At 37.5% G+C, this 24,969-nt stretch overlaps 1 protein-coding gene across 2 annotated transcripts in view; it reads left to right on the top strand.

Moving 5' to 3' along the window:
- The first annotated feature begins 265 nt into the window (after window positions 1-265).
- The window catches only part of TRMT11 (tRNA methyltransferase 11 homolog), a 65,963-nt gene continuing 41,259 nt past the window's right edge, over window positions 266-24,969 (top strand). Inside the window, exons 1-7 of one of the 2 annotated variants that reach the window (XM_044676926.1) lie at window positions 266-341; window positions 11,467-11,501; window positions 13,656-13,729; window positions 21,340-21,421; window positions 21,511-21,603; window positions 21,718-21,852; window positions 23,821-23,977. In XM_044676926.1, coding sequence (XP_044532861.1) covers window positions 266-341; window positions 11,467-11,501; window positions 13,656-13,729; window positions 21,340-21,421; window positions 21,511-21,603; window positions 21,718-21,852; window positions 23,821-23,977 — 652 coding nt within the window. Of the gene's footprint in view, window positions 342-11,435; window positions 11,502-13,655; window positions 13,730-21,339; window positions 21,422-21,510; window positions 21,604-21,717; window positions 21,853-23,820; window positions 23,978-24,969 lie in introns of both variants that reach the window. The other variant, XM_044676925.1, reaches the window with a different exon arrangement.

Here is a 24,969-nt window from a genome sequence, read left to right on the forward strand (position 1 = left end):
AAATTAAAGTATACGAAAGCAAAAGATCACTAAACATAAGTGCTAGTTAAAGAGCGGAGAAGTGGCTGCTGCTGGAAAGTATTCTGGAGTTAAGACTTAGGCAGGACAGCTTCTTCCTTCAAAATGTTAACAGGCCACCCCTACAAAAGGCAGGGCCTCTGGTCCAAGACCACGCCCAAACCCCGCCCCAGCGACGCTCTACCCCCGCACATGCGCAAAAAGCAGCCGGAGGAGGTGGCTTCTGCGGTGGCCGCAGCGAGGGAACATGGCGCTTCCCAGCACGCTGAACCGATACTTGCTACTGTTGGCGCAGGAGCACCTGGAGTTCCGGCTGCCGGTCAGTGCCGCACTAACTCCTCGTGTTGTTTGAGAGCGGGAGGTTGCAGAGGAGGGGCGGCGCGCGCAGCCTGGGCGCGGGGACAGCGGGGTGGGCATGGGGGCGGGGCTCGTGGGGAAGAGAACCGCGGAAAAGGGGAGGGAGAGGTCGCGCGCGTGCGCGTTTCTCCTCGCGGGTCTCCTACAACTTCATTTAAGTGTCAGCCTGCAGCATTCCTAGTGTCTCCAGTCGGCGGGAGGCCCCCCCGATTTCCAGGCCGCCCGCAGTCCCCGGAGCCCTAAGGGAAATCAGGGCTCTCTTAAGTCTAATTCATTTGCAGTTTCCTTCATTTTTTCCTCATTTATATATACTGTTTTGGGACTGGTAGGTAGCATGAGTGTTGGGATTTGCAGCTGGAAGACCTGGTTTCACATCCTGCTCCCGATGAGCAGTAGGCTTGTGGGAGAATACTAGCACCCACTTCCCTATGGTCGTTGTGAAGATCAAATGAGATAACATGCAAGGAACTTTGCAAGCTTTAAAGCACCATATTAACAAATTGTGGGCCACCCTTCTGACCCCATTTTGGGGGTTTTCATGGCAAAGATAATGAAGTGGTTTGCCATTTTCTTCTCAAGCACATTTTACAAATGAGAAACGGAGGCAAACAAGTTTAATTAGTGACTTGCCCGGAGTTACACAGCTGGTAAGTATGAGGTTAAATTTGAACTCAGGTCTTCTTGACTCCAGGCCTAGCACTCAATTCACTGTACCTCCTAGCTGCTCTAAAACACTATAAATGCTCTGATTTCTTGTTATTCCAGGTCCTTTCCAGCTCTAAATTGATGACTGTACCCTAGAGACTCCTAGAGGCTAAGGCACTGACTGATAGTATGCATTTACTAAGTGCTTAACGGTCTGCAGTGTTTTACATTCATCTCATTTGAGCTTGGTAACCTGACTTCCTCATTTTACTAGTGGATAAAGCTGAGGTCCAGAAAGAAAGGTCCACCTGACACATTTTGATAGAGCTAGAAAACCTGATTCTTCCTCATTTTACTAGTGGATGAAAATGAGGTACAGAAAGGCTCAGTTCATCCAAGATGACATAGTTCTCTAGAAAACTCAAGTCTTATGATTTCCAGTATTCAAATGCCAACCCCTCCTTTTTTTTCAGTCTCCTCTCCAGTTCCTAAGGGTAAAAAAACTTGGAAGGTCATCTATTTTGTTCCCTTCATATTATAGATGAGGAAACTGAAGTTTTGAGAAGTAAAGTGACTTGCCCAGAGTCACATAGTAGCAGAGCCAGAATTTCCACATTCTTTGACTTTAAATCTAGTACTCATTCCACTGGGCCAAGACGATACTTGTAATGTTCCTTTTTGTAGGTGATAAAACCATGAATTTCTTATTGAGTTCCTAGCCAATTATGGATAAAATTAGAATTGAAAGGGAAGAGAGCAATACTAGAGACATTTTGGAGATAAAATCTCAGGATAGGGATTGGTGTCTGAGCAGATGTTCAAGGAGAACCCTGAAGTTGTTAGTATGTCTAATTGGGAGAAGAGCAGTGCCATTGGTAAAAAGGTAGTAATTCAGGAAGAGCAGCAAACTTTGGGACAAAAAGTGGAGTTTTGTTTTAGTCCTGTTAAACTGGTGTGCTGGGATGGGAATAAATAGAATCAAGTTAGAGTTCTATCGGAAAGAAGAGTTTCAAGGACAGAATGTCAAGTTCATTTTAAACAAAATTCCAAGAGGTTTAGGGGGAACACTTATATTAAGGGGATAGTATGAAGAAGAAGAGTTTTCAAAGAGGCAAAGTATATGTAGTTAGTTGCCTGAAAGGCAAAGGAAGAGAGAAGACTAAAGAAGAAAGGGTGATCAACCTCACCAGAAATAGAAAGGTTAAATAGGAAGAGAACTAAGAAAAAGCTATTGGATTTACTTTTGAGGGGCACCAAGTAGAGGCAGAAGCTAAAATTTCAAGAAATTGAGAGGCAAGTGGGTAGGTGGTGGGGGAGTAGAAGCAGTGAGTTTAGACTATGCTTTAAGAAAGTTTTGTGTGTGCAGAGCATTTATCAGTCACTGTGTGCCAGGCACTAGGTAGGTACAAAGGCAACAGACAAGTATCTATGTATAAGAAACTTACAGTCTAGGGAGAAGAGACATGATTCTCTTATATAGTAATATACAAAAAACATCAGAAACAAGAGAACCTAAGGGAGAATGAACTAATAGCTTGGTGACCCAGAAAAAGCCCTGAGCAGAGGTTGGCACTTGAACTGAGTTCTGAAGCCAGCCAAGTATTGCAATGAGATGAGGAGAGGAAAGGAGAGTATTCACGTATGGCAGACAGCTAGCACAATGTTATGGTTGGGGGAAATGAAGTATTTTGTATAAGATCAAGAAAGCCTATAGACTGTAGAGCATGTGATAAAGCATAATATTTAAGAAGGCTTCAAAAGTAGGATTGGGCCAGGAAGAAGTAAGAGTCAGAATTTTAAATACTCAACAGAAGAGTTCATATGTGATCTTAGAGCTAATTTGGAACCACCAAAGCTTACAGAGAGGGACAGAGAGACATGGTCAGACCTGCACATTAGGAAAATCCCTTTCAAAGCTGTGCAGAGGATGATTTAGAGGAGAGAGGTCCCATGAGAAGATGGTAGGGAAGAAGGGCTGAAGACCTATGCTGGTGTGTTGACTTTGGTTGTGAAAGAGCTATTGTGCAGATACATAAGATTTATCAGCTGTTTGGATATATGAGGTGAGAGAGAAGAATTTAGGATGACCCCAAAGTTATAAATCTGTATGATGGGAGAGATAGTGGTGCTTTCCACAGTAATTGGAAAGTGGAAGAGAGATGGTTTGAGGGGAAATATGAGTTCTCCTTGGGATATGGTTAGTGAAATACTTCTGGGACATATAGCACAAAGTGTTCAATAGACATTTCATGATGCAGAAGCCTGGGAGAGAGATTAGGGCAGGATATACAGATCTGGGAATCATCTGCATAGAGATTGTCTTTGAAACTGTAAAGGAGATTATGAGACCTCTTATCTAGGTGGTTTAATACAGGTGAATGAGGTTGCTTTAAGTAAGATTCTGTGACTCTAAAGCTGGGTGTGGTCTGTGTTAAATCAGCTGACAGGCCCCACCACTCAGTTGATTCCTCCTTTACAGCTAACCAATGAGAAAGTAAAAGATTCTTCCTCAACTGTCAGTGCTAAATGAACTTAGATGAACTTCTTTAGATGAAATGAGAACTAGTAAACTGAAACTATTAAAGATGTTATAACTGATTGTGATTTGTTGGTTGTGATATTGATCCTGGTGATAGAAGAGCAATAAGCACTTGAATGAGCTTGCTGAGAGAAAGAAGTTTTAACTGACACCTTTCCCCTAAGAATCTTCAGCACAGATCAGGTCAGTACAGGTTTTTTTTCTTTTTTAACTTATTTGATGAAGGTAAATAAGCCTAGAGAAAGGATGGGTTGAAATAAAGAGGAAAGAGGGATTGGGAATGAATCCTAGAACCTTATTTAACTAATTAAACCTATAATAAGTCTTCTGGAGTTTTCAGGTGAAGCTGATTCACTGAATTTGCCAGGCAAATTGCCTTAGTTAGGCCTAAAGGCCTGACTTCAATTGCTTGATATTTTAGCTTAATTTGAGTTGACTTGGCTTAACAGAGTTGATCTTCAATATTTATCTTCTTGTTGGTGTTTAGAAAGTTGTATATTATTGATGATGTATAGGAATGGATGCTGATAGCACTGGATGAGCAATGAGACTAGGTAACTAATCCTATGAGGTATGAGTTAACCTTAACTAAGAGACAATTTTGAAACGCCTATCCTCCCACTGTTCTCAAGACTGAGACCCTGAGAATATGGATCAACCTCAATTTATAGGGTGCATTCAACAGACTTTTTGGTTTTATGCCAGCTCATGCCACCCCTGCATTCTGCATTCCAACCTCAGTAACTGGCAACTATCCTGGTCCAACATGGCTTCTTGCAAAAGTATTTACACAAACCCCTAGGAACTAATGAGATCCCCAAGTGAGAGAATTTATAGAAAAGAGGGGGAGGTCCATGCCAGAGCTGGGGGTTATGTCCACAGTTCCAGAACTGTCGCAGATCCAGTGAGGGATTCTGAAAGAAGTAGTGATGAGACAGGTAGGAGAGAACCAGGAGGAAGCAATGACAAGACCCTTGAAAACAGGGTGGGCAACAGTGTCAGATGTGCAGAGAAGTTGGGAGGGATAAAGATTAAGGAAAGGCCATTAGAATTGACATTAAAAATCACTAATAATTTTGGTGAACTCAAATGCCAGCCCCTGTGTAATGTTTTTTCTGCGTCACCCAGGTGCCAGTGCATTCTCCTTTAGCTTCTCTTATTTCTGCTGTGTGTTCTGATTGTACTTGTATGGGAATGTCTTTATGCTGAATAAGAGAATTTGAGGCCAGATGGAAGACAATGAGTAGAATAAATAGCTGTTTCCAGGAGTTTAATTGAGAAAGTGAGGATAGATATCAGACAATAGTTATTGGTGGTAGTAGGATCTAGTGCAGTGATGGGCAACCTTTTGAGCTTGGTGTGTCAAAATTCACCAAAAAATCGAGCATAACTTGGGTGGTATGTCACTTCAAGAAAAAAAACCATAATTTCGTGATATTTATAGTTTAAATAACAGATGTATAATTATAATATATAACTATTTAATAAACCAAAATAGGTAAATTTATATAGGTAGAATTGTCATCTATAGTGCACAGAGTGACTACACTACAGCAAATGTTCCATCCTCGGCATGTGGCCCCATACTTCTCTGTATGTGGCCGCATGTAATTGAAAATGATTAAGCGTGTCATAGGTTTGCCATCAGTGATCTAGTGCCTCTTTAATGTTGGGGAAGACTTGGGTATGTATGGGCAACAGGGAAGGAAGCAGTGGATAGGAAGAGAATGAAGAGTGTAATAAGGAACTTCTGGGACAAGATGGAGGACATCTTGAGTGACAGGAATGTTGGTTAAAGACTTTGGAATGTGCCACTTTGGTGGTGTGAGGTAGGGCCAAAAGACAGTTGAAATCACTCCTATAAATACTCTGGGACAGCAGCACATTTGGTCTCGTTTTTGAGAAATCTTGGAAGGAGGGTGGATTGGAGAGGAGGTAGGCCCTAGATCTGCAATCTAGCATCCATATTGAGTGCCATAGGAAATCAATTACCTGCTATTATAGAGCTGAGAGAGATAACACCACAGTCAACTAGAAGAACATCACTAATCTTTATCCTTTGGCTTGTGGCAGGATCCAGCCAGGAATTGTGAGAGGGAGAAGAAAGCTCCAGCCCATTCATTATCAAATCTATCATCCATTTGATTTAGACCACCTTTATTCATTTAGATTTAGCTTAGTTATTCCCAAATCCCTATATCCTATTTCCTTGATCCTAACCCTTATAGATAGCAAATAAATCCTGTTGCAGTTCAATCAAAGAAGATTCCTAATTGGTGTACCTTCTATAGCTGATTAGGGAAGGGATTTATAAACTGTAGTCAGAATAGTTTTTATCCAGGGAGCACATCTATACCAGCCCAAACCAACCCTTTACTATCAAATCCAACCCCAAGTCAGGACTAGAGGAGTTGTTAAACCCTTATACAGCTCCCATTCGGTTCCTGATTTGGGTGCTGTTGTAGAGGTAGAGGCTTGGCTAAGCTGATCTTCATAAGTCCTGGGGTTACTGACACATTGGGTACCTACCTGGCAAACATTGCACTCACTAGCCCAGATTCATCCAGTGCCTGCTTGGCAGACTCAGCCAACAGAGCCTGTCAGGCCTAAGTGAGGCTTAGCAGCCTTCTTATTACCAACCTGCCTCCAATTTATGAACAACAAGAGAGGGGAATGGTATTGGGGATGACCTGCTGGAGAATATGGGAGGAGATTTAAAGGGTTGTCCTTGGAGAAGAGAAGAGCTACAAATGAAAGACTAGAACAAAGGAGAGAGTTGTGTGGGTCTTTGGAGAGGTCAGAGGAAATACTCATCTAGAGATTATTTTTTCTTTTTTAATTTAAATATTTTATTTTTTTAAAAAAATTTTCCATGGTTACATGATTCTTGTTTTTATTTTCCCCTTCACTTCATCTAGAGATTATATATGAATTTTACTTATAGTGAACAGATCAGGCCTGGAGTCAGGAAGATTTGAGTTCAAATTTGGCCTCAGATACTAGCTTGTGTGACTCTAGGCAAATCATTTAACTCAGTTTCCTCATCTATAAATGAGTTGGAGAAGAAAATGGCAAACCACTCCAGTATCTTTGCTAAGAAAACCCCAAAAGGTGTCCAAAAGAATTGGACATGACTGAACAGCAACAACAGTGGGTTTTACTCATAGTAACAGTATTCATAGAAACAGATGTTAATATCTTATAGCCTCTTTTGTTTCCTGGAAAATTACTGCCATGTATTTGAAAATGAGTTGAAAACACCATTCATTCCTTTAAGTCATCTAGTTTCCATCCTGGGATCTCTAGAAATATTACAATCAAGGTTTCTTTGGGTGGTATTATTCTCACTTCATCAGTATTGGAGAGGCAGCTAGGCACAATGAATAGAAGTCTGAATGTGGAGACAGAAAAATCTTGGATTTTAATCCTACCCAGAACATCTACAAGTCTTATGATCACGGGCAAATCTCTCTCTTTAAAGCTTAAGGCAATTTGTGTGGACAGTTCCCTAATACTATAAATTATACGTGGGTTGTGATCTGGGTCAGGGGATGACATTTTCACCATGGGACATCCTGCCCTAATGATGTCATAGGTGTTTGACTTACTGATGTGTATCGATAGAAGTGGGTAGTTGACCTACAAGGTACATGTAGTAAGCACTGGATATACATTGTGGCTCAGATATATACTTCAAAAAGAAAACATACCTCTTCATAATCCAATTTGGGTCGTTGAGGCTTCTGATTCCTCATTAGGGAACTAGCAAATGGCCTTATGGTGTGGGGAAAATAGTATTGAATTTGCTGTTAGTCTGTGTTTTAATCCCAGCTTTTCAGCCTTCTCATGGAAAAAGTAACATTTGCATTGGGCTTTAATGAATGGGCAAGAATTCTGTGGTTGTATTGGGCAGAGGGAGAGGCTATTCTAGGTACAGGGAATAGCAAAAAGACATCTAAGGATGGAGGGAAGCATGTGTTTGGGCACTCCATTTCTGCTAGAACTGGGGTTGGCAACGTATGGCTCTCGAGCCATATCTGGCTCTTTTGAGGGCCAGATATGGCTCTTTCTGCAGGAGCCATAAAGTCAATTTTTTTTTCAGGCGCTGTTACAGGAGCTCACTGTGAGCACTGTACGGCTCTCACGAAATTACATTTTAAAAAATGTGGCGTTTATGGCTCTCGCGGCCAAAAAGGTTGCCGACCCCTGTGCTAGAATGTAGAAATGTGTGGAGAATGGAAGATAAGGATGTTAGGGTGTGTCTGGTTAGAAGAGGGTCTTGAATGCCAGGTAAAAGTATTGGAATGGGGGCTGAAGGAGAGGAAAGAATCAAGGATGAGGTTTTGAACATGAATGACTTGGATGGGCAGTTTGTAGGAGGGACAGGTTTGGGACAGAAAAGTTTATTTTATTTTCATTTCTTCTCAGAATTATCAGTCCAATTTAAAATTCATTTCAATGGACATTTGCAAGGGACATTTCTCAGTTTATAGAAGATGTTTACTGAGCCTCTATAGTTAATCAGTTGCCAAATCTCATTGGTTTTACTTCTGTCGTATCACTCATCAATCATTTTTTTAAAAAAGGTAATCCAGCCACTGCTTTAATTTAGATCCTGATCATCACTTGTGTGGATTACTCTAATGGCTTTCTAATTGGTCCCTTTCTCTCCCCTACACATAGACCAGAATTATCTCCTTTAGGGATAAATCTGGTCACTATACTCCCCTTCTTAAAAAAAAAAAAAAAACTACAAGTCCTTATTAACTCTAGAATAAAATGTAGATCCATCAATGACATTTAAAGCAGGTCACATTCTGGTTCTAAGAAGAAATACATATTAGATGCAAGTTATTCTAACAAAAGCAAAGATTTTAACTGAAGTGGATTAATTTCAAAAAATATGATACACTCTTATTTAAAACAAACACTTAAAAAATCTTTGAATAACCCAATCTCAGAAATGTAATCAAGTAACAGATGAATTCCAAAAGGGGTAATAATTCCTTGCTAAGAATAATTTTAAAGTGAATTCTGTTGAACATTTAAATCTATCTATCTCTCTATATATCTCTCTATCTATCTCTCTATCTATCTCTCTATCTATCTCTCTATCTATCTCTCTATCTATCTATCTGTCTATCTCCTTGTTGTCTAAAGTAGTCAAAAAGCATTTATTAAACTCTTAATAACTGGTGCCAAGCACTGTGCTAAATAATCAGGAGATTGCATTCTTTTTTATTTTTATTTTTTAATTTTTAAACCCTTTCCTTCCCTTTTAGAGTCAATACTATGTATGTATTGGTTCCAAAGCAGAAGAGCAATAAGGGCTAGCAATGGGGGTTAAGTGACTTGCCCAGGATCACACAGCTAGGAAATATATGGGGTCAAATTTGAACTCATGTCCTCCCATCTCTAGGCCTGGCTCTCTATCCACTGAGCCACCCACCTACCCCCAGATACTTATATTCCAATAGTGAGAGTTATTATAGCTGGGAGAGTGGGAGGAGTTTTCTGGCCTTGGAAGGAAGCAATTGCTTGACAGTCCTGGGGGTGATTGCTTGTCAAGTACTTTGGTGCTGGGCAGTGTCTGGTGATTACTGTGCTCAGAGCTGGAGTTGGAGGTGGGGCCAGGTAGTGAGAGTATGGCAGCTGTGGGGCCTGGGAGTGCCTGGGATGGGGTAGGTGGGTTGGGGGTGGGAAGGAGAACACTCATTAATCAGAGACCCCCAGGGGGTCAGTGGAGTTCCCAGTTTGGGAAAGTGGGTTGCCTAACTACTATTAATTGATAATAAAAATCACCATGTGACTTAATTCTCAGGATTGTTTTGTATCTCCCCACCCCCCTTTCTTGTACTCTGTTCCAGAGTGACCTGCTTGCTGTTTCCTGGATGGGGCGTCTGGCCTTTCCCTTGTCTCACCTTTGCTGCCTAAGATAGCTTTCTGAAAGGCGCAGCTCAGTTGCCATCTCCCACAGAAAACCTTATCTGGTCTCCCCCCTACCCCACCTCCCCCTCTCGGTTTGGGAGTGCTTTTCCCTTCCTCAACTCACTTTCGATCAACTTATGTTGAATTATTAAGTAGAATTTGGGTTAGGGCCTGTTGCCTTTTTTGTTTTTATATCCCTAGCCCCTCACATAGTGTTCTGCACATAACATGTGCTTAAAAAATACTCTGAACGTTAACATCAAACAAAATGAGCATTTCCATAAATGTAGTAGAATGGAAAAAAGGGGATGATACCAGAAACTTCAGATCTCTCTTATGCACAGTGTATTTTTCTTTTAACCTTTATAATAAACTCAGCAGGTACCTTTTGGGTTTGTTCCATTTCCCTCTTATGTCTTTGGTCTTTTCTTTTGTCAGTTTTTTTTTTTAAAGACTTAATCTCTTCTTTTTCCCCAAAGAGGAATCTCCCAGGCTACTCCCAGGCCCAGTTTCCCTCCCCCACTGTGGATCAGCCAATATCTCTGATATGGGTCTGTCTACTTCTCCTTAGGCACAGATCTGCCTTCTCTGTGCCACCCCTTCCCTCGTAACCGCCACGTATGGATCCTGAGCTCAGTGCAGATACTCCGAGGAGGAGAGAGCCTGCTGCGGCTCAGAACTCTGAACACTCAGGCTAGGCCAGCCTCAGTATGCCCTGTGGCAGGGATCCCAGGCCTGACCCTGCTCTGTGGCTCCTCTGCACATTGAAAAGAAGCAGCCTAGGCTTCTCCCCCATCCCTCCCCTACAGCTAGGTCGCTGTCACCCAGTGAAGGGCCCCTGGCGTAACAAAGGCCCAGCCGGCCCTTGCGGAACATGGGCACCTTATCTTGTGTCTCAGTTTATCGCCGCCCTGCTGCATCATTAGTCACCAGAGGAACAGTAAATCTTGATGGGGCTAAACTCAGTTGAATGGAGCACTTTGCAGATGACTTCCGCCTTCCCAGAGAAACATGCTACTGGGGGCCTTCCAGGGGCTGCAAGATGGCTTATGAGAGTGGTGAGGATAGTTACTGTCTGCAGTGAGATAGGGAGTGGGTGAGGGAGAGTCAGAGCAAGGATCTTCTGAGATTGTGTAAGGGTCCCATGGACACTGGGACCTAGAGGAAGGAAGACCTGAGTTCAAATCCAGCCTCAGACCCTAGCTTTGGGACCCCAAACCTCTCTTTGCCTCAGTTTCCCCCCAGGGTTGTTGTGAAGATCAAATGAGATAATACTCATAAAATGCTTAGCACTGTGCTTGGTACATGGTAAGCACTATATAAATGTTAGCTATATTATTGTTAAAATTTATACACACACACACACACACATATATTTATGTTGTGAAGTCATCTTGACTGCATAATTTTTTTTTCAGTGACATAGCAGTCCTGGAGTAGGAGTGAAGAATTGAATGGGGATGGTGTTTCCTTAGGTTAAGCAGTTTGCCCAATCATTACGTTATTTCCCATTACTTTTGTTTTCTCTGTCTCTAATTTCATTGTTATTGGGTATTCCTGATAATAGAAATTCCTTTTTCTAATGATGTTCAGTGATCTGTCTGCAATTTGTAGTAGTAATAAGCTGCCTGGGTCACTGAGACATGAAAACCTTGTCTCTGGTAACTTAGCCAGTCTGTCTCAAAGGTGAGACTTGAGAACCTGGTCTTTCTGACTCCAAAGGCAGTTCTGTCAATGTGCCATACTACATCTTACCCTGTTCCAACCATCTTAGTATTTCTCATTTTTATTGTACCACAGGTAATTTTTTGGCATGTATATTAAAATTTTCTGGTTGCATTTTTAGAGAAAAACCATTGAACTTTGTCATCTGTAGTAGTAGTAATTGAAATTGTAACAAGTTCAATATGAAGAATAAGTTGAATATCCCCTGTAATTCTCTCAACAGGAAATAAAGTCTTTACTTTCGCTTTTTGGAGGTCGATTCAGCAACCATCAGGAAATTCATGGAAAAGTAAGTTGAGAGTTTGTTTTCTTGAGAGTATTAAATTTGTATCTGTGAGAGTATTTTTATAAGTTTAGGTATTATTAGATAAAGCTCATTTTGAAAAAGCATCATATAGTTTTGAAAAGCTGAGTACAAACCAAGGGTTCTTAAGCCTTTTTGTGTGTCCTGGATGCCATAGTGAACTGTGAATCCCTTCTCAGAATATTATTTTTAAATTCATAAAATATGAAGAGTCACCAAGGAAATTAATTATATCGAAATACAATTATCAAAATGTTTAAAAAAAATCATGGACTTTAGATTAAGAACCCTTGTCAAAGACCCTTTAAAATAATGGCTTCTCTTTTTACTCCTGTACTTATTTTCACTTAATTTTCCATATTTTTAGAAGATTTTCTTTAATTCTTACACAGTGCCTTTCTATTGAAGATAATTCTGTCTTCTGTTGATTTACTATGATTACTAATTACTGGAATATTGACTTTTTGGCAAATTATTTTTAAATTTAATGTATGCTACTCAAGAAAGTAAAGTAATAAATTTTATTTTATACTTAATGACTTAGAGTTTTATTTCAACATTTCAGGATCCTTAATTTGTAGGGACTTTCTGTACTAATATACATTACAGGTTTTACATACTTTTGCCAACAACATTAATATATCTCCATTGACAATGGCAGTGGCTGAGACCAGTCTTTCTGAACTTAACTAGGATGGTCTTCCAGTGACTGAAGTATAGTCTATCACGTGGTCCATTTTTAAAGCTTTTTCCAAGTTGATAAGACTTGCCAGAGTATATATATTTTGCTGGTATATGCATCTGGAACCCGGGGCCAAATCACCCCAGTGAAGAAATGGGATGGGGTATTACTGGAAGACCAGTGCTTTAAAGGAAATGAAGTGTAGCAATGTCAAAAGTAAAATTTTAAGGATTAGAAAATGACAAATGACATGTCATCTAAATATTCCCGAGTCTTGATTGATCACACATGTTAAAACTAGTGGAGGTGTGCGTTGGCTATGGGGGGTGGGTGGGGGAGTGAAGGAGAGAGTAAGAACATGAGTCATGTAACCATGGAAAATTTTTCTAAAAAAAAAAAAAAAATACTCCCCTGAGAGGTAGCGTGATGTAGTGAATGGATTGCTCCATTTGGAGACAGGGATACCTTATTTTCAAATCGTGCCTTAAAAACTGGATTATGTGACCTTGACAAGGCTTGAGCTCTCTGAGCAACTGATTTCTCATCTATAGAATGGGAGTCATATATGCTTCTGTGAGGCTTAAATAATATCACATATATAAAGTGCTTTGCAAACAATAATAAATGTTACTTATTATTAATATCTTGATTACTATATAACTCAATTTATTGTTAGGTCAGCTGAGTGGTACAGTAGATAGAGTGCTTGGCCTGGGGACAGGAAGACTCACTCATCTTCTAGAGTTCAAATCCAGCTTCAGATACTTGCTAACTGTGTGACCCTGGGAAAGTCACTTAAGCCTGTTTGCCTCAGTTTCTTCATCTATAAAAAATGAGCTGGGGAAGGAAATGGCAATCCACTTAGTATCTTTGTCAAGAAAAGCCCAAATGGGGTCACAAAGATTCTGAAATTATTATACAACAATAACCTTTTTAACTTAATTACTCTATAGAACAGGAGTCGGCAACCTTTTTGGCCGTGAGAGCCATAAATGCCACATTTTTTTAAAATGTAATTTCGTGAGAGCTGTACAGTGCTAACAGTGCGCTCCTGTAACAGTGCCTGAAAAAAATTGACTTTGTGGCTCCTGCAGAAAGAGCCATAGGTTGCCGACCCCTGCTATAGAATAACTCAAGAAGTAGTTTATATTCCAGGGCTTTTGTTGACAATTCAATCTTTAAGAAACAGATGCTTCTGTATAAAGAGTGAATGAGAAAGAATCCTGTGAAATGATCTTTAATGTTATTTGGGCTGGTTTGCAAATGCTGTCCTGTGTTATTCAGCTGGTCATTGTAGAAAGGTCAGATCTGGGTGTTCGTTGTTTTGCTTGTATTAAACCATGAAGTAGGCTTTTGTGTTTTCTTCATAAAAGTGGCAAATGAGAATTTCTCTCCATCTTCTTCTTTGGGCCACGTAGAAACAAATTATCTTACTGCTTTTATTGTTTCTGTTTCAGTCTCCATTTTGGATTCTTAGCATTCCCTCAGAAGATATTGCCAGGAATTTAATGAAACGGACAGTATGTGCAAAGTAAGAACAACTCTGAAAGGGTGTAATTTTCTCTCATTCGTGCACCCACCCACTATGTCTTCTGGGTTATTACAGGCAATCCCTGCTTTTTTGCTACAGTGCTTTCCTGGAAATCAAGTCTGAAAGCAGAAGGACAAAATAGATATTTTTATTCCATAGGCCGTATGGATAGCAGCTACCTGCTGTTGTAACTAGATGGTGTTTCTGCATGAGAAAGGCACGTTTACATGGGGATGGGAAGAAGCTGGAGTCAGAGCCCGAAGCTGGTAAATGAATGGATGAAGTTGATGAAAAGTGAAATTCTGTTGGATGAACACATCAGCAAAGTACAAAGCAGGGGAAAAGTGGGCACTGCCTGAACATAGTTATTCTGCCAACTGTATTTGTTAGTGAAATGAGTTCTTAAGTGAAAGCTAATTCTTTGTTTATAAGAATTTTCAGTAGTAAAATGTTCAGCAAGCCAAAGTCTATTGTCTTACCATTAATAAACATGTAGTGGTGTAATTGTCTGTATAACTGATCCAAAAGCCATTTTATTATCGACATATTGTTCTGCTAAATAGTATCTTTATTTTTGAAAAAGTACACACAGAATTAATAAGCATAATAATACTAATAGCTTGTTTAATAGACTGCATTTTTCTGAAGTCAGAGTAACACATTGCCTCTTAAAACTTGAACATTTTGTGGTATTCTTGAGGTTTTGGAGGGAATATTTCAGCAAATTGCTCAAAGACCTTTTGTCTAGGATTGTGTACTATTTAGCACTGCAATGTGAATGTATCTTTTGCAGCCTCTGTCTAATTTTAACTTTGGCAAATTTCTCATATATGTGATGTCATAGACATTTGCTTTTTAAGCCTTAAAGTGGTGTGTGTGTCTCTCTCTCCACACACATACCTTACACATGCTATTGTTTTTGTTATTGTGTGTGATTGTTGATATTGATGAAAATAGTACATATAGTCAAAGTTCTAAAACCTCCAAAGGTAATCATTTTAACTTGTTTAAAAAACTCATTTCCTAGTTATTTTGGTTCAATATGTTACATTATTATGGAGTGTTTCTCTGATAAACTTACTTTATAAGTTATCATTATTCAAATATAAAATGTTTAAAGCCATATGATCTGTTAGGTATGATTTTATCTATTCTGAGGCTGAGAATTCTTAGTTCTTAAAGCTCTTAACTTGTGGTATATATTGGAACTGTGGATGGGTAATGAAGGGTATGATTGAATGTGCGTCAATAGTTGCAGACTTACCATCTTCCTTTATATATTTTTCTGTGGTGGATTTGGAATTCAGGTAATGGATTCTAAAACCATCTTTCTCTATTAGCCATATTTCATGTACTGCTACCATCAATCACATGTTTTAGGTCTGTCTATTTTTGACATTGTAACTATGTAAAGTAATAAGTCTGTTATTTGGCAACTTTGAGGGACAAAATGTTTCACATGAATGATTCATTAAAATTGCCAGATGAGTAAGATGTTATTGTCTAACCTAGGGGTCGGCAACCTTTTTGGTCGTGAGAGCCATAAATGTCACGTTTTTAAAAATGTAATTTTGTGAGAGCCGTACAGTGCTAACAGTGCGCTCCTGTAATAGCGCCTGAAAAAAAATTGACTTTATGGCTCCTGCAAAAAGAGCCATATCTGGCCCTCAAAAGATCCCGATATGGCTCAAGAGCCATATGTTGCCGACCCCTGGTCTAGCCTCTTCCTCAATAAGTTCATTGGAAGAGGGAACTGCTAGTTTTATAAATGTACTTTTGTAAATGTAAGCAGTTTCTCCCTTAACATCCAAATTTTTTATTATACCTTTTCAGAAAATGACAAAATTTTGAAAATAAATAATATACTTTTCTATATTTGTAAAGAGCTTATGTGACATAGTTTGCCCCCCTTTTTTTTAATGATTCAGGGTTGTCATCATGATCATTAGTTATGTTGTGAAATAGGGATTATGGAGGTGTGTAAGAGTATTTGTAAAATGATCCTACATTGGATAATCTCAGGCAAGATTTCTTTGATTCTTTTGTCAGCTGTTCATATTTTTTCTCTCCTCTGTTGATGTCACTTTTTTTTTCTTGCTACTTTACTGTACCTGTATTTGGTTACCCACCTTTCCTTTTTCCCATGAATCTTTTAATTTGTGGTAGCTACAAAAATCAGAAAACCAAACTTCTTAGAAAAGTGTATACAACTTAAAAGATAAACTCTAAATGGTAGTCCAGAAATTCTTTTGCAAGTAAAGGAAATAAAACTTGGTGCATTGAGTTAGTAATATGTTTTTTCACATTATAGATTTTAGAGAAGGGATGGATCTTAGAGATCATCTTGTCCAACTCCTTTGTTTTAAAGATGAGAAAAGGCAGGTCTGGAGAGGTTGAGTACGTTGCCCGAGGACTACCTAAAAAAATCTTTTACTTTCTGTCTCTCAGTGAAATTCTAGATTCTCAAGGTTAGTAGATAAGTGAGGAGTTAATGTCTTATCTTCTGCGGTAGGTTCGAGTGAAAGAAAAGGCACTTATATTAAAAGTGTTTTGTTGCATATACATGCAAGGATGAAATAACTTAAAGGTAAAGAAATAGTTTTTGGTATATGTTCAATTCTGTTTTTTATTTTTTTAAAATCTTACCTTTTATCTTAGAATTCGTACTTTGAAAATTGGTTCCAAGGCAGAAGTGGTAAGGGCTAGGCAATGGAGTTTAAGTGACTTACCCAGGGTCCCACAGCTAGGAAGTATCTGAGGTTGGATCCGAACCCACTACCTCCCATCTCTAGACCTGGCTCTCAATCTACTAAGCCACATAGCTGCTGCCTCTATTCTGTTTTGGATTTCCAAACCTTTTTTTGAGTAGGAAGATTTTTTTAAAATGTCAAAACATTTTGTAAATTTTCCAAATAGTTTGCTGTTTGTATCTACTCAGTGAAAATAAAATGTGAGAAAATGGATACTTGGTATACATGTAGGTTCTTGCTACTTCATGGCTCAAAAGATTAGCAACTGCTAGTTTTAGACTTTTTATAGCACTGTTTAGAAGTTACAGTTTACTTAGGAGTTAAGACCTCCTAATACCACAGTGAACACTGCCCTGAAATTGCTTTTTCCTTTTCAGAGTTAATTCCGGTTTTAGTTGCTGTTCAGATAATTGAACTTTGTAATCAAATGACAAACCTTTTAGTTGATTACCTTTTGCTAGTGAGATTGAAATCCTTTTTCCATTTTAAATGGGATTAACTTTCCTATGGGCCTTTTGAAGACCAATCCTTCTTAAAAGCTTTAGTCATAAAGTTTTAAAAATAAGTGATAGCTTGCTATTGATTTATTTTCTTTGTTAAAGTGTTTGGAATATGTATATACCATTTAATAAATATAATTATATACAAATGCAGTAATTTTAAGGCTCATTTGTGAAAAAAATCATCCAGAGGAAAAAGATGGTTTAGAGAAGCCTTCTTATTGATTTTAACTACAACTATGCAGAGGAACTAGACACTCTACAAACAGATGTGAGAGATTATTGTTATTATTATTATTTTTTAACTTTTTTTTAAACCCTTAACTTCTGTGTATTGGCTCCTAGATGGAAGAGTGGTAAGGGTGGGCAATGGGGGGGGGGTGGTCAAGTGACTTGCCCAGGGTCACACAGCTGAGCAGTGTCTGAGACTGGATTTGAACTTAGGACCTCCTGTCTCTAGGCCTGACTCTCAATCCACTGAGCTACCCAGCTGCCCCCTATTGTTGTTATTAAAGAAGGAGTCCAGTGTAGTGAAAAAGGCAGGACACTGAGTCAGTAGACTGGGATATGGGTCTCTTGTTGATACCTACTGTTGTGAGGAAGATTAGATTAGGTTACTCCAGGAATTTGGATGTGTGACCATAGGCATGGCAGTTAACCCACTCTGGCCCTCATTTTTCTCATTTGTAAAATATTGATACTAATACATGTTTGTCATCTTTCCAGGATTGTTCTAGAGCTCCTAAGAGCATAGATTTAAAACTATAAGAGACCTTTGAAGCCATGTAGTATAAACCCCTTATTTTACAGATGAGAGAACTGACCCAAAGAGATTAAATGTCATGTCCAAAATCACATAGCTAGTAAGAATAAAAGGTGGGATTTGAACCCAAGTCCTTTGGCTCCAGAGTCATCATTTTTCTATTATATTGTCTGTGAAAGAGTTTCGTAAATAGCAAAGTGGTCTTTGGATATAGTATTGTGAAATAGGGAGTAACACAATTCCAAAAGAACATATGTATACATATGGCACTAATCAATTATGTTACCAGGTTTTAGGTTGGATCTGTGATTTTATTGGTATAGTAAATTCTCTCTCCAAGTGTAGTTTTTTAGCTATTCTGCATCTTGAATCTTGGGGAATTGCCTGAGGCATAATGGGATTCAGTGACCTACCGAGCATCATACAGACACTTTGTGTTAAGAGACTTAGAGAAAAAGTGTTGTAACGAGTTCAATATGAAGTATAAATTGTTTCCCTTATAATTTTCACAATAGGAAAAAAGGAAATAAAAAAATAGGTTTCTATGACTCTTGAGGCTATCAATTTTTATGCCATAATGTCTTGATACAAATATCAGTAATAATAACTCAGTTTTACATAGTGCTTTTAGTTTCACAAAACACCTTCCTCATAAATGACCTCTGAGATGGGTATATTGTTATATCTATTTTACACATGATTAAATTTACTTAGAATATGACTTGCCTAGGGTTGCATAGCTTTGATCATAATTGTGATTATAACAAAAAATAATTGTGATAAAGGATTATAGTAATATACAAATATAACATATATATAACAGGTGACATTTATGTATTGCTTTAGGACTTATAAAGTACTTTATATACATTATCTCATTTCATCTTTACAACAACCCCTTGAGGTGAGTGTTCTTATTATACCCATTTTAAGTAAGAGACTGTGTGTTATAGAAGCTGGAGAACTGGATTTGAACCTGGGTTCCAATTTTGCCTCGGATTTATATAACTGTCACTGGGCAAATCTCTTAACCTCTTTGTACTTTAGATAACTCTTTAAGACTATTTAAGATTATTTGCAGAGTAGTAGTTTTCTCATTTGGGATTTCCTGATGTCAGTGAAATCACAAATACCAAGTGATTCCTAACCCTGTATGGATTAGGAAACTTTGTTACCCAGGAGTTAAATGATGTGCCAGTGGTCACAGAGCTAGTAAATATTTGAGATTAGATTTGAAAAGAGAGAGGTCTTTTGCCTTTTAAGTCTTACATCCTCACTACTGTGTCACACTGCTTTATTCTTCAGATATCAAAAAAAATGTAGAAAAATGTATTCACTAATTTTTAAAATTAAAATCTTGTCTAGCTATAAAAAGAAAGAGAAAAAGGATGCAGGATAAAATACTGTTATTCTGAATACCACTCTGACAAAAAGAAATGCTAAGCATAGTTAACAAGTTGAGGTCATTTGACTATCCTGTAAAATTCATTGTAATTGATTTAGATTTTAATGAATTGTTGTGTGCCTAAATTTTAGTCATTCTTAATTTGAATTATTGGAAAGGTGATAATTTTGAAAATAATACTATAGACTGATGAGCTGATGAATGAAAATTTATATTAGTAAGAGGGATACTTTTTATCTAGTTTTGGATAACAAAGACTAAAAACTGGGTAGAAACTGGAGACAAAAAGACCATTTTTTTTTGTAGTGCAATCAGCCTGATTTTCTCTTTCTGGCTTTGAAGATGTGGCACTGTGTCCTTTTGGAAGTGTGGAGGTGAGAAAATCCCTCCTCTATCACTGTCCTTTGGTCTGGTAGTGCCTTCCTCCCTAAGGATTCCTTTCATCTGAATTCAAGTTTGTATGTGCTTTGCATTGTATATATTGTTTTCCTAGACTGTGAACTCCTTAAGGGCAAGGATTATGTTTGTTTTTTGCTTGTATCTCTACATCTTAGTACTATGCCTTTGACATAGTAAGTGTTTAAAAAATGCTTGATTAAAGAAAGCAGAAAATTGGGAAAATATTTTTTATAGTTTCTTGGATAGAGGTCTCATATCTAAAATATATAAACAACTTTGTCAAATTTATAAGAATAAGAGCCATCCTCAAACTAGTAAATGGGCAAAAGGTATGAACAGACAGTTTATGGATAAAGACATCCAAGTCATATATAGATGCATGAAAAAATGCTCTAAGTTGTTACTGATTGGAGAAATGCAAATAAAAACAATTCTGAAGTATCACCTCATACCAGTCAGATTGACTAAAATGTTAAAAAGGTTAGTGGAACTGTGTGCTGATACGACCATTTTGGAGAGCAATTTGGAATTATGCACAGAAGGTTATAAAAATGTAATACCCTTAGATCCAGCCAACTGCTGGATCTGTTTCCCAAGGAGATCAGGGGAGAAGGAAAAGAACCTATGTGTTCCAAAATATTTATAGCATCTCTGTTTATGGTGAAAAAGAACTGGAAATTGAGGGGTTATCTATCAGTTGGGGAATGACTGGACAAATTGTAGTGGCATCTGATTGTGATGGAATAGTAAGAAATGAGCAGGTTAATTTTTGTAAAACTTGGAAAGATCTCCGTGAAGTAATAGTGAAATGAGTAGAACCAAGAGAAAATTATATACAGCCACAGAATTAATATTAGAAGAATAACTTGTGAATGTTTACCTCCAGAGAACTGAAAAATAGAAATGTGAAAGATATAATCTCTCTCTCTCTCTGTCTCTTTTTTTTTTCCAGATTTAAATATTTTATTTTTTTTAGAAAAATTTTCCATGGTTACATGATTCCTGTTTTTACTTTCCTTTCGCCCCTGCTTCAACTCCCCCCTCCCCCTTATCCAACACGCATTTCCACTGGTTTTAACATGTGTGATCATTCAAGACATTTACGTATTATTGATAGTTGCATTGGTGTGGCCATTTAGTGTCTACATCCCCAACCATGTCCGCATCAAATCATGTGTTCAAGCGGTTATTTTACTTCTGTGTTTCCACTCCTGCAGTTCTTCCTCTCAATGTGGGTAGCGTTCTTTTCCATAAATCCCTCAGAATTGTCCTGGGTCATTGCATTGCTGCCAGTACAGAAGTCCATTACATTCTGTTTTACCACAGTGTATCAGTCTCTGTGTATAATGTTCTTTTAGCTCTGCACCTTTCACTCTGCATCAGTTCCTGGAGATCTTTCCAGTCTCTCTCTCATCTGGTGATACCTTCTGTAGTATGGGGAGGGGAGAGATGGGCTGAGATACCTGGGAATAAATTATATTAAATAAATTGAAAACAACAAACAACAACATAAAACAACCAAGAACAAAAATATTTGATTGGAGAAAAGGTTTATCCTTCCTTCTGTGTATATCTTCAGATAACTCCCCTGTTTAAGCTTATGACAATTCAGTCTCCAAAACTGTGTTAGATAACCAGGCTTGTATGTTGCTGTAAGTCCCAATTCTCTTATTTAAATGTTCAGTAATGAAATAGAAGAAAATATTTGATTAGCTAAAATGAGTAAGATCAGTGTTGGGTTTTTGGTGGGAATTTTTTCAAGCTGAAAATAACTTTGATTATAAAATTTCCAGGTCTATATTTGAATTATGGGGTCATGGAAAATCTCCAGAGGAACTATACAAATCTCTAAAAAGTTATCCCATGGAAAAGATGGTATGTATAAAGATATGTGTTATATTAGAATGCATGCAATTCAAATAAAATTGCCAGATATTAAAGGAAAATGTTCTGTTTTATTTTAGGCTCCATTTCTACATTCAGATACTACATATAAAATAAAGATTCACACATTTAATAAAACGTTAACACAAGAAGAAAAAATCAAGCGAATAGATGTAAGTAGAGTTAAAATTTATGTAGCTTTAAATCAGCATAACAATTATTACAATATTTTAATGACACTTTATTTTAAGGTTTATTTGGATGTTAGAATTTTTTTTTTCTTTTAGGCACTTGAATTTCTGCCGTTTGAAGGAAAAGTGAATTTAAAAACTCCACAGCATATATTTTCTATCTTGGAAGATTATGGCTTGGATCCAAACCACATCCCAGAGAAACCACTTAATATTTATTTTGGTAGATGGGCAAGTAGCATTACTTCTTTATATTTTGGTTTTTCTTTAGAAAAAAAAATTAGCACTACAAATTTGATTTTTTTTATTAAAAACTTTAAAAGAATTAGACTATTACAGCTAAAGAACTGAATAATGTTCTTGTTCAGAGGTAAACAGTAAATATGAGAAGGGAGAGATTCAGACCTAGAAGTAGTAAATAGTCCTTTATCCAAAACCCTGCACAACAGACTCTGGCTCTTTCTCCAGGTTGCTTCATTCCCTTGAGGCCTAAGGTAAAGAAAAGCCAAGAATTCTTACTCAGGTAGGGATAGAATTTTAATTAGGCCCCAGCCTCTGATAAGGAACCAGGTACATATATAGGACAAACTTAAGAGAAGCTTCCCATTCCATGGCTCAGAGAAGAGATAGTGTAAGCCAATGTCCAGAGGATCAGTGAGCAGGTACCTGAATATAACTAGAACTGGCTGGTATTATTGAAATTGTGTTTTCTGTGCCCCAGACACAATTGCAAATTATGACCCAGAAACAATTAAGACATGACTTAAAAGAAAATAGATTATTATACTTCATTTCTATTGAAATAATGAAAAAAGTTTCCATGTCATTTTTAGGCAGGAACTTCAATGATAGAGACCTCTTTTATTGGTTTTTCATAACAATAGTTCACATTTATAAAATACTTCATAGGTTACAAAGTATTTTCCTTACAGTAATGCTATGAGGTAGTTAGTACAAGCAACAATATCCTTATTGTGCAGGTGAGGAAACTGAGGTCAATAAAGGTAGAGTGCCATGCTCAGGGTTACATAGGTATTAAATGGGGGTAGGACTGTTAAGCCCAGGGCTCTTTTCCTTTCTTTCCACTATGTCTTTTTGAACCTTCCGTACAAAATTCAAAGATATTTATTTATTTATTCATTTATTTATTCATTCATTTATTTATTTATTTGTTTACTCACTTATTTATTTATTTATTTATTTGTTTATTTATTTATTTTAAACCCTTACCTTCTATCTTAGAATCAGTACTGTGTATTGGTTCCAAGGCAGAAGAGGAGTAAGAGCTGGGCAATGGTGGGGTAAGTGACTTGCCCAGGGTCACACAGCTAGGAAGTGTCTGAGGCCAGATTTGAACCTACGACCCCCATCTCTAGGCCTGGTTCTCAATTCACTGAGCTACTCAGCTGCCTCTAAAGATAGTTATTAGAGAGGAATTTAGGCTACAGTCACTAATGAGTGAGGATTCTACTGTGTTAACTGAATAACTTTATGGTTAAAGATTTTGGACGTGGAAAAAACATTATTACCATTGGTTGGAGACAATTCATTTTTTATATTAATGCATATTTGACTTGGAGAATAATAAGGGAAATGCAAAGATATTATGCAATAGATGAGGAACTTTTCCATAACCACCTCCATTGCATTTACTAAAAGAAAAGTTAAACTACTGGGAATTGGAGAGAATCTGTCATGGAGTCACAGGATTGTTAGAACTGGAAGAGACCTTAGGGCCATCTTTTTTCAAACATTCCAGGAAGGAATCTACAGTTTATCATACATAGCATGTGGTCATCCAGTCCATTGAGGGACCCTGGGACAGCTCATTTTGCTTCTGAGTACCTCAAGGCCCCTCACCAATCTTGTTGACTTACTCTGGACCCACTCTAGCTAATACTTCACATGTGATCACTAGAACTTCTTTATTCATGGAAGTTATTCCTCTTTTAATGTAGCCCAAGTCTGCATTAGTTTTTTGTCTCCCAATCAATGTGCTGACTCATAAGGAGCTAGCTAACCATTATAACCTCTAGATTTTTTCATAAAAACTGTTTTTATGTCTTCCTTGTTTTGTATTTATGAAATTCATTTTTTGATCTCCATCAGTATGTCTTGTCTAGGGATTTGACCAGGGTTGTTTATCTTAGATAATCCTCTACTGGTCCTTATATTAACTTAAAATATTTTTTGACACAGATTGCTGATGGACAGAGAGAGCTTATTGAGTCATACAGTGTTAAAAAGAGACATTTTATTGGGAACACAAGCATGGATGCTGGGCTATCATTCATCATGGCCAATCATGGGAAGGTGAAAGAAAATGACATTGTCTTTGATCCATTTGTTGGAACAGGTATTTTTATTTAATTATTTTAGAAAATAGCAAAGATGTTCTTTTAGGTGAAACAAAGTTGAACACTTTTTAAAAAAAAAGTTGTACTTCTAAAGAATATTCTTTCATTTCCCATTTAAGTGGGGATGTATGTAAAAGTGGAAATTACAAAAAGGAAATTGTGATGTCCAAGATGTAAAATAATTTTAAAGTAATAATTTCTTTAAAAGAAAAGACAGGATATATTTTCATCTTTTTTTAAATTTTTATTTCTTTGTAATGTTGAATAAACCAGTAGGGGGAGCTTTTAGCTCATAAATTACAGTATTGTAATTAAATTTGAAAGACCTGAATGTCTGGAAACATGATAGAAATCGGCTTTTGAGAGCCATATTTAAGAAAGATTTGAGTGTTTTGATCAGACAACTAATTGGAATCACTTCACAAAGAGATAATCAAGTGATCAGTTAAAAAAATAGATGCAGTTTACACTTGAGTTAGCAAAAAAGTAAACTATAATGGTGGAAACTGATGGAATATAATTTGGGGAAAAGACTGTGACCATAATGACATATCCCAGGTATTGTGGAATTGGGAGCAGGCCCTGGTCATTGTAAGGATGAGCAGAAATTTCATCATCATGAATTCCATAAGGATTGTGGTAATGACAAAAGGATACTAGGATTCTACTAGGGAAATTTCCAAATATCAGTTTCACATTATTACAATCCTTTCCTTGAAGTGAAATCTCTGGCCATCCTGATTGTACTGTGGTCACATAAATGGTATGTGTCAGTTACAACTTAAATCCAGGACTTACTATGCTAAGCCACCGTTTTTTGTTCATAAATATCAAATATATCAAATAAAATGATAAAAAGAACTAGAGATTATTATATATATTTCTGTTAGTGAATTAGCCCACTAATCAGTTATGAATTAATCAATAAATTCATCTCTTCTATTCATTATACAAATAATATATTCCTGCTACATTGTTTATACATTTCTTC

This window comes from Gracilinanus agilis, chromosome 4 (assembly GCF_016433145.1).
Source record: "Gracilinanus agilis isolate LMUSP501 chromosome 4, AgileGrace, whole genome shotgun sequence".
Classification (NCBI taxonomy): domain Eukaryota; kingdom Metazoa; phylum Chordata; class Mammalia; order Didelphimorphia; family Didelphidae; genus Gracilinanus; species Gracilinanus agilis.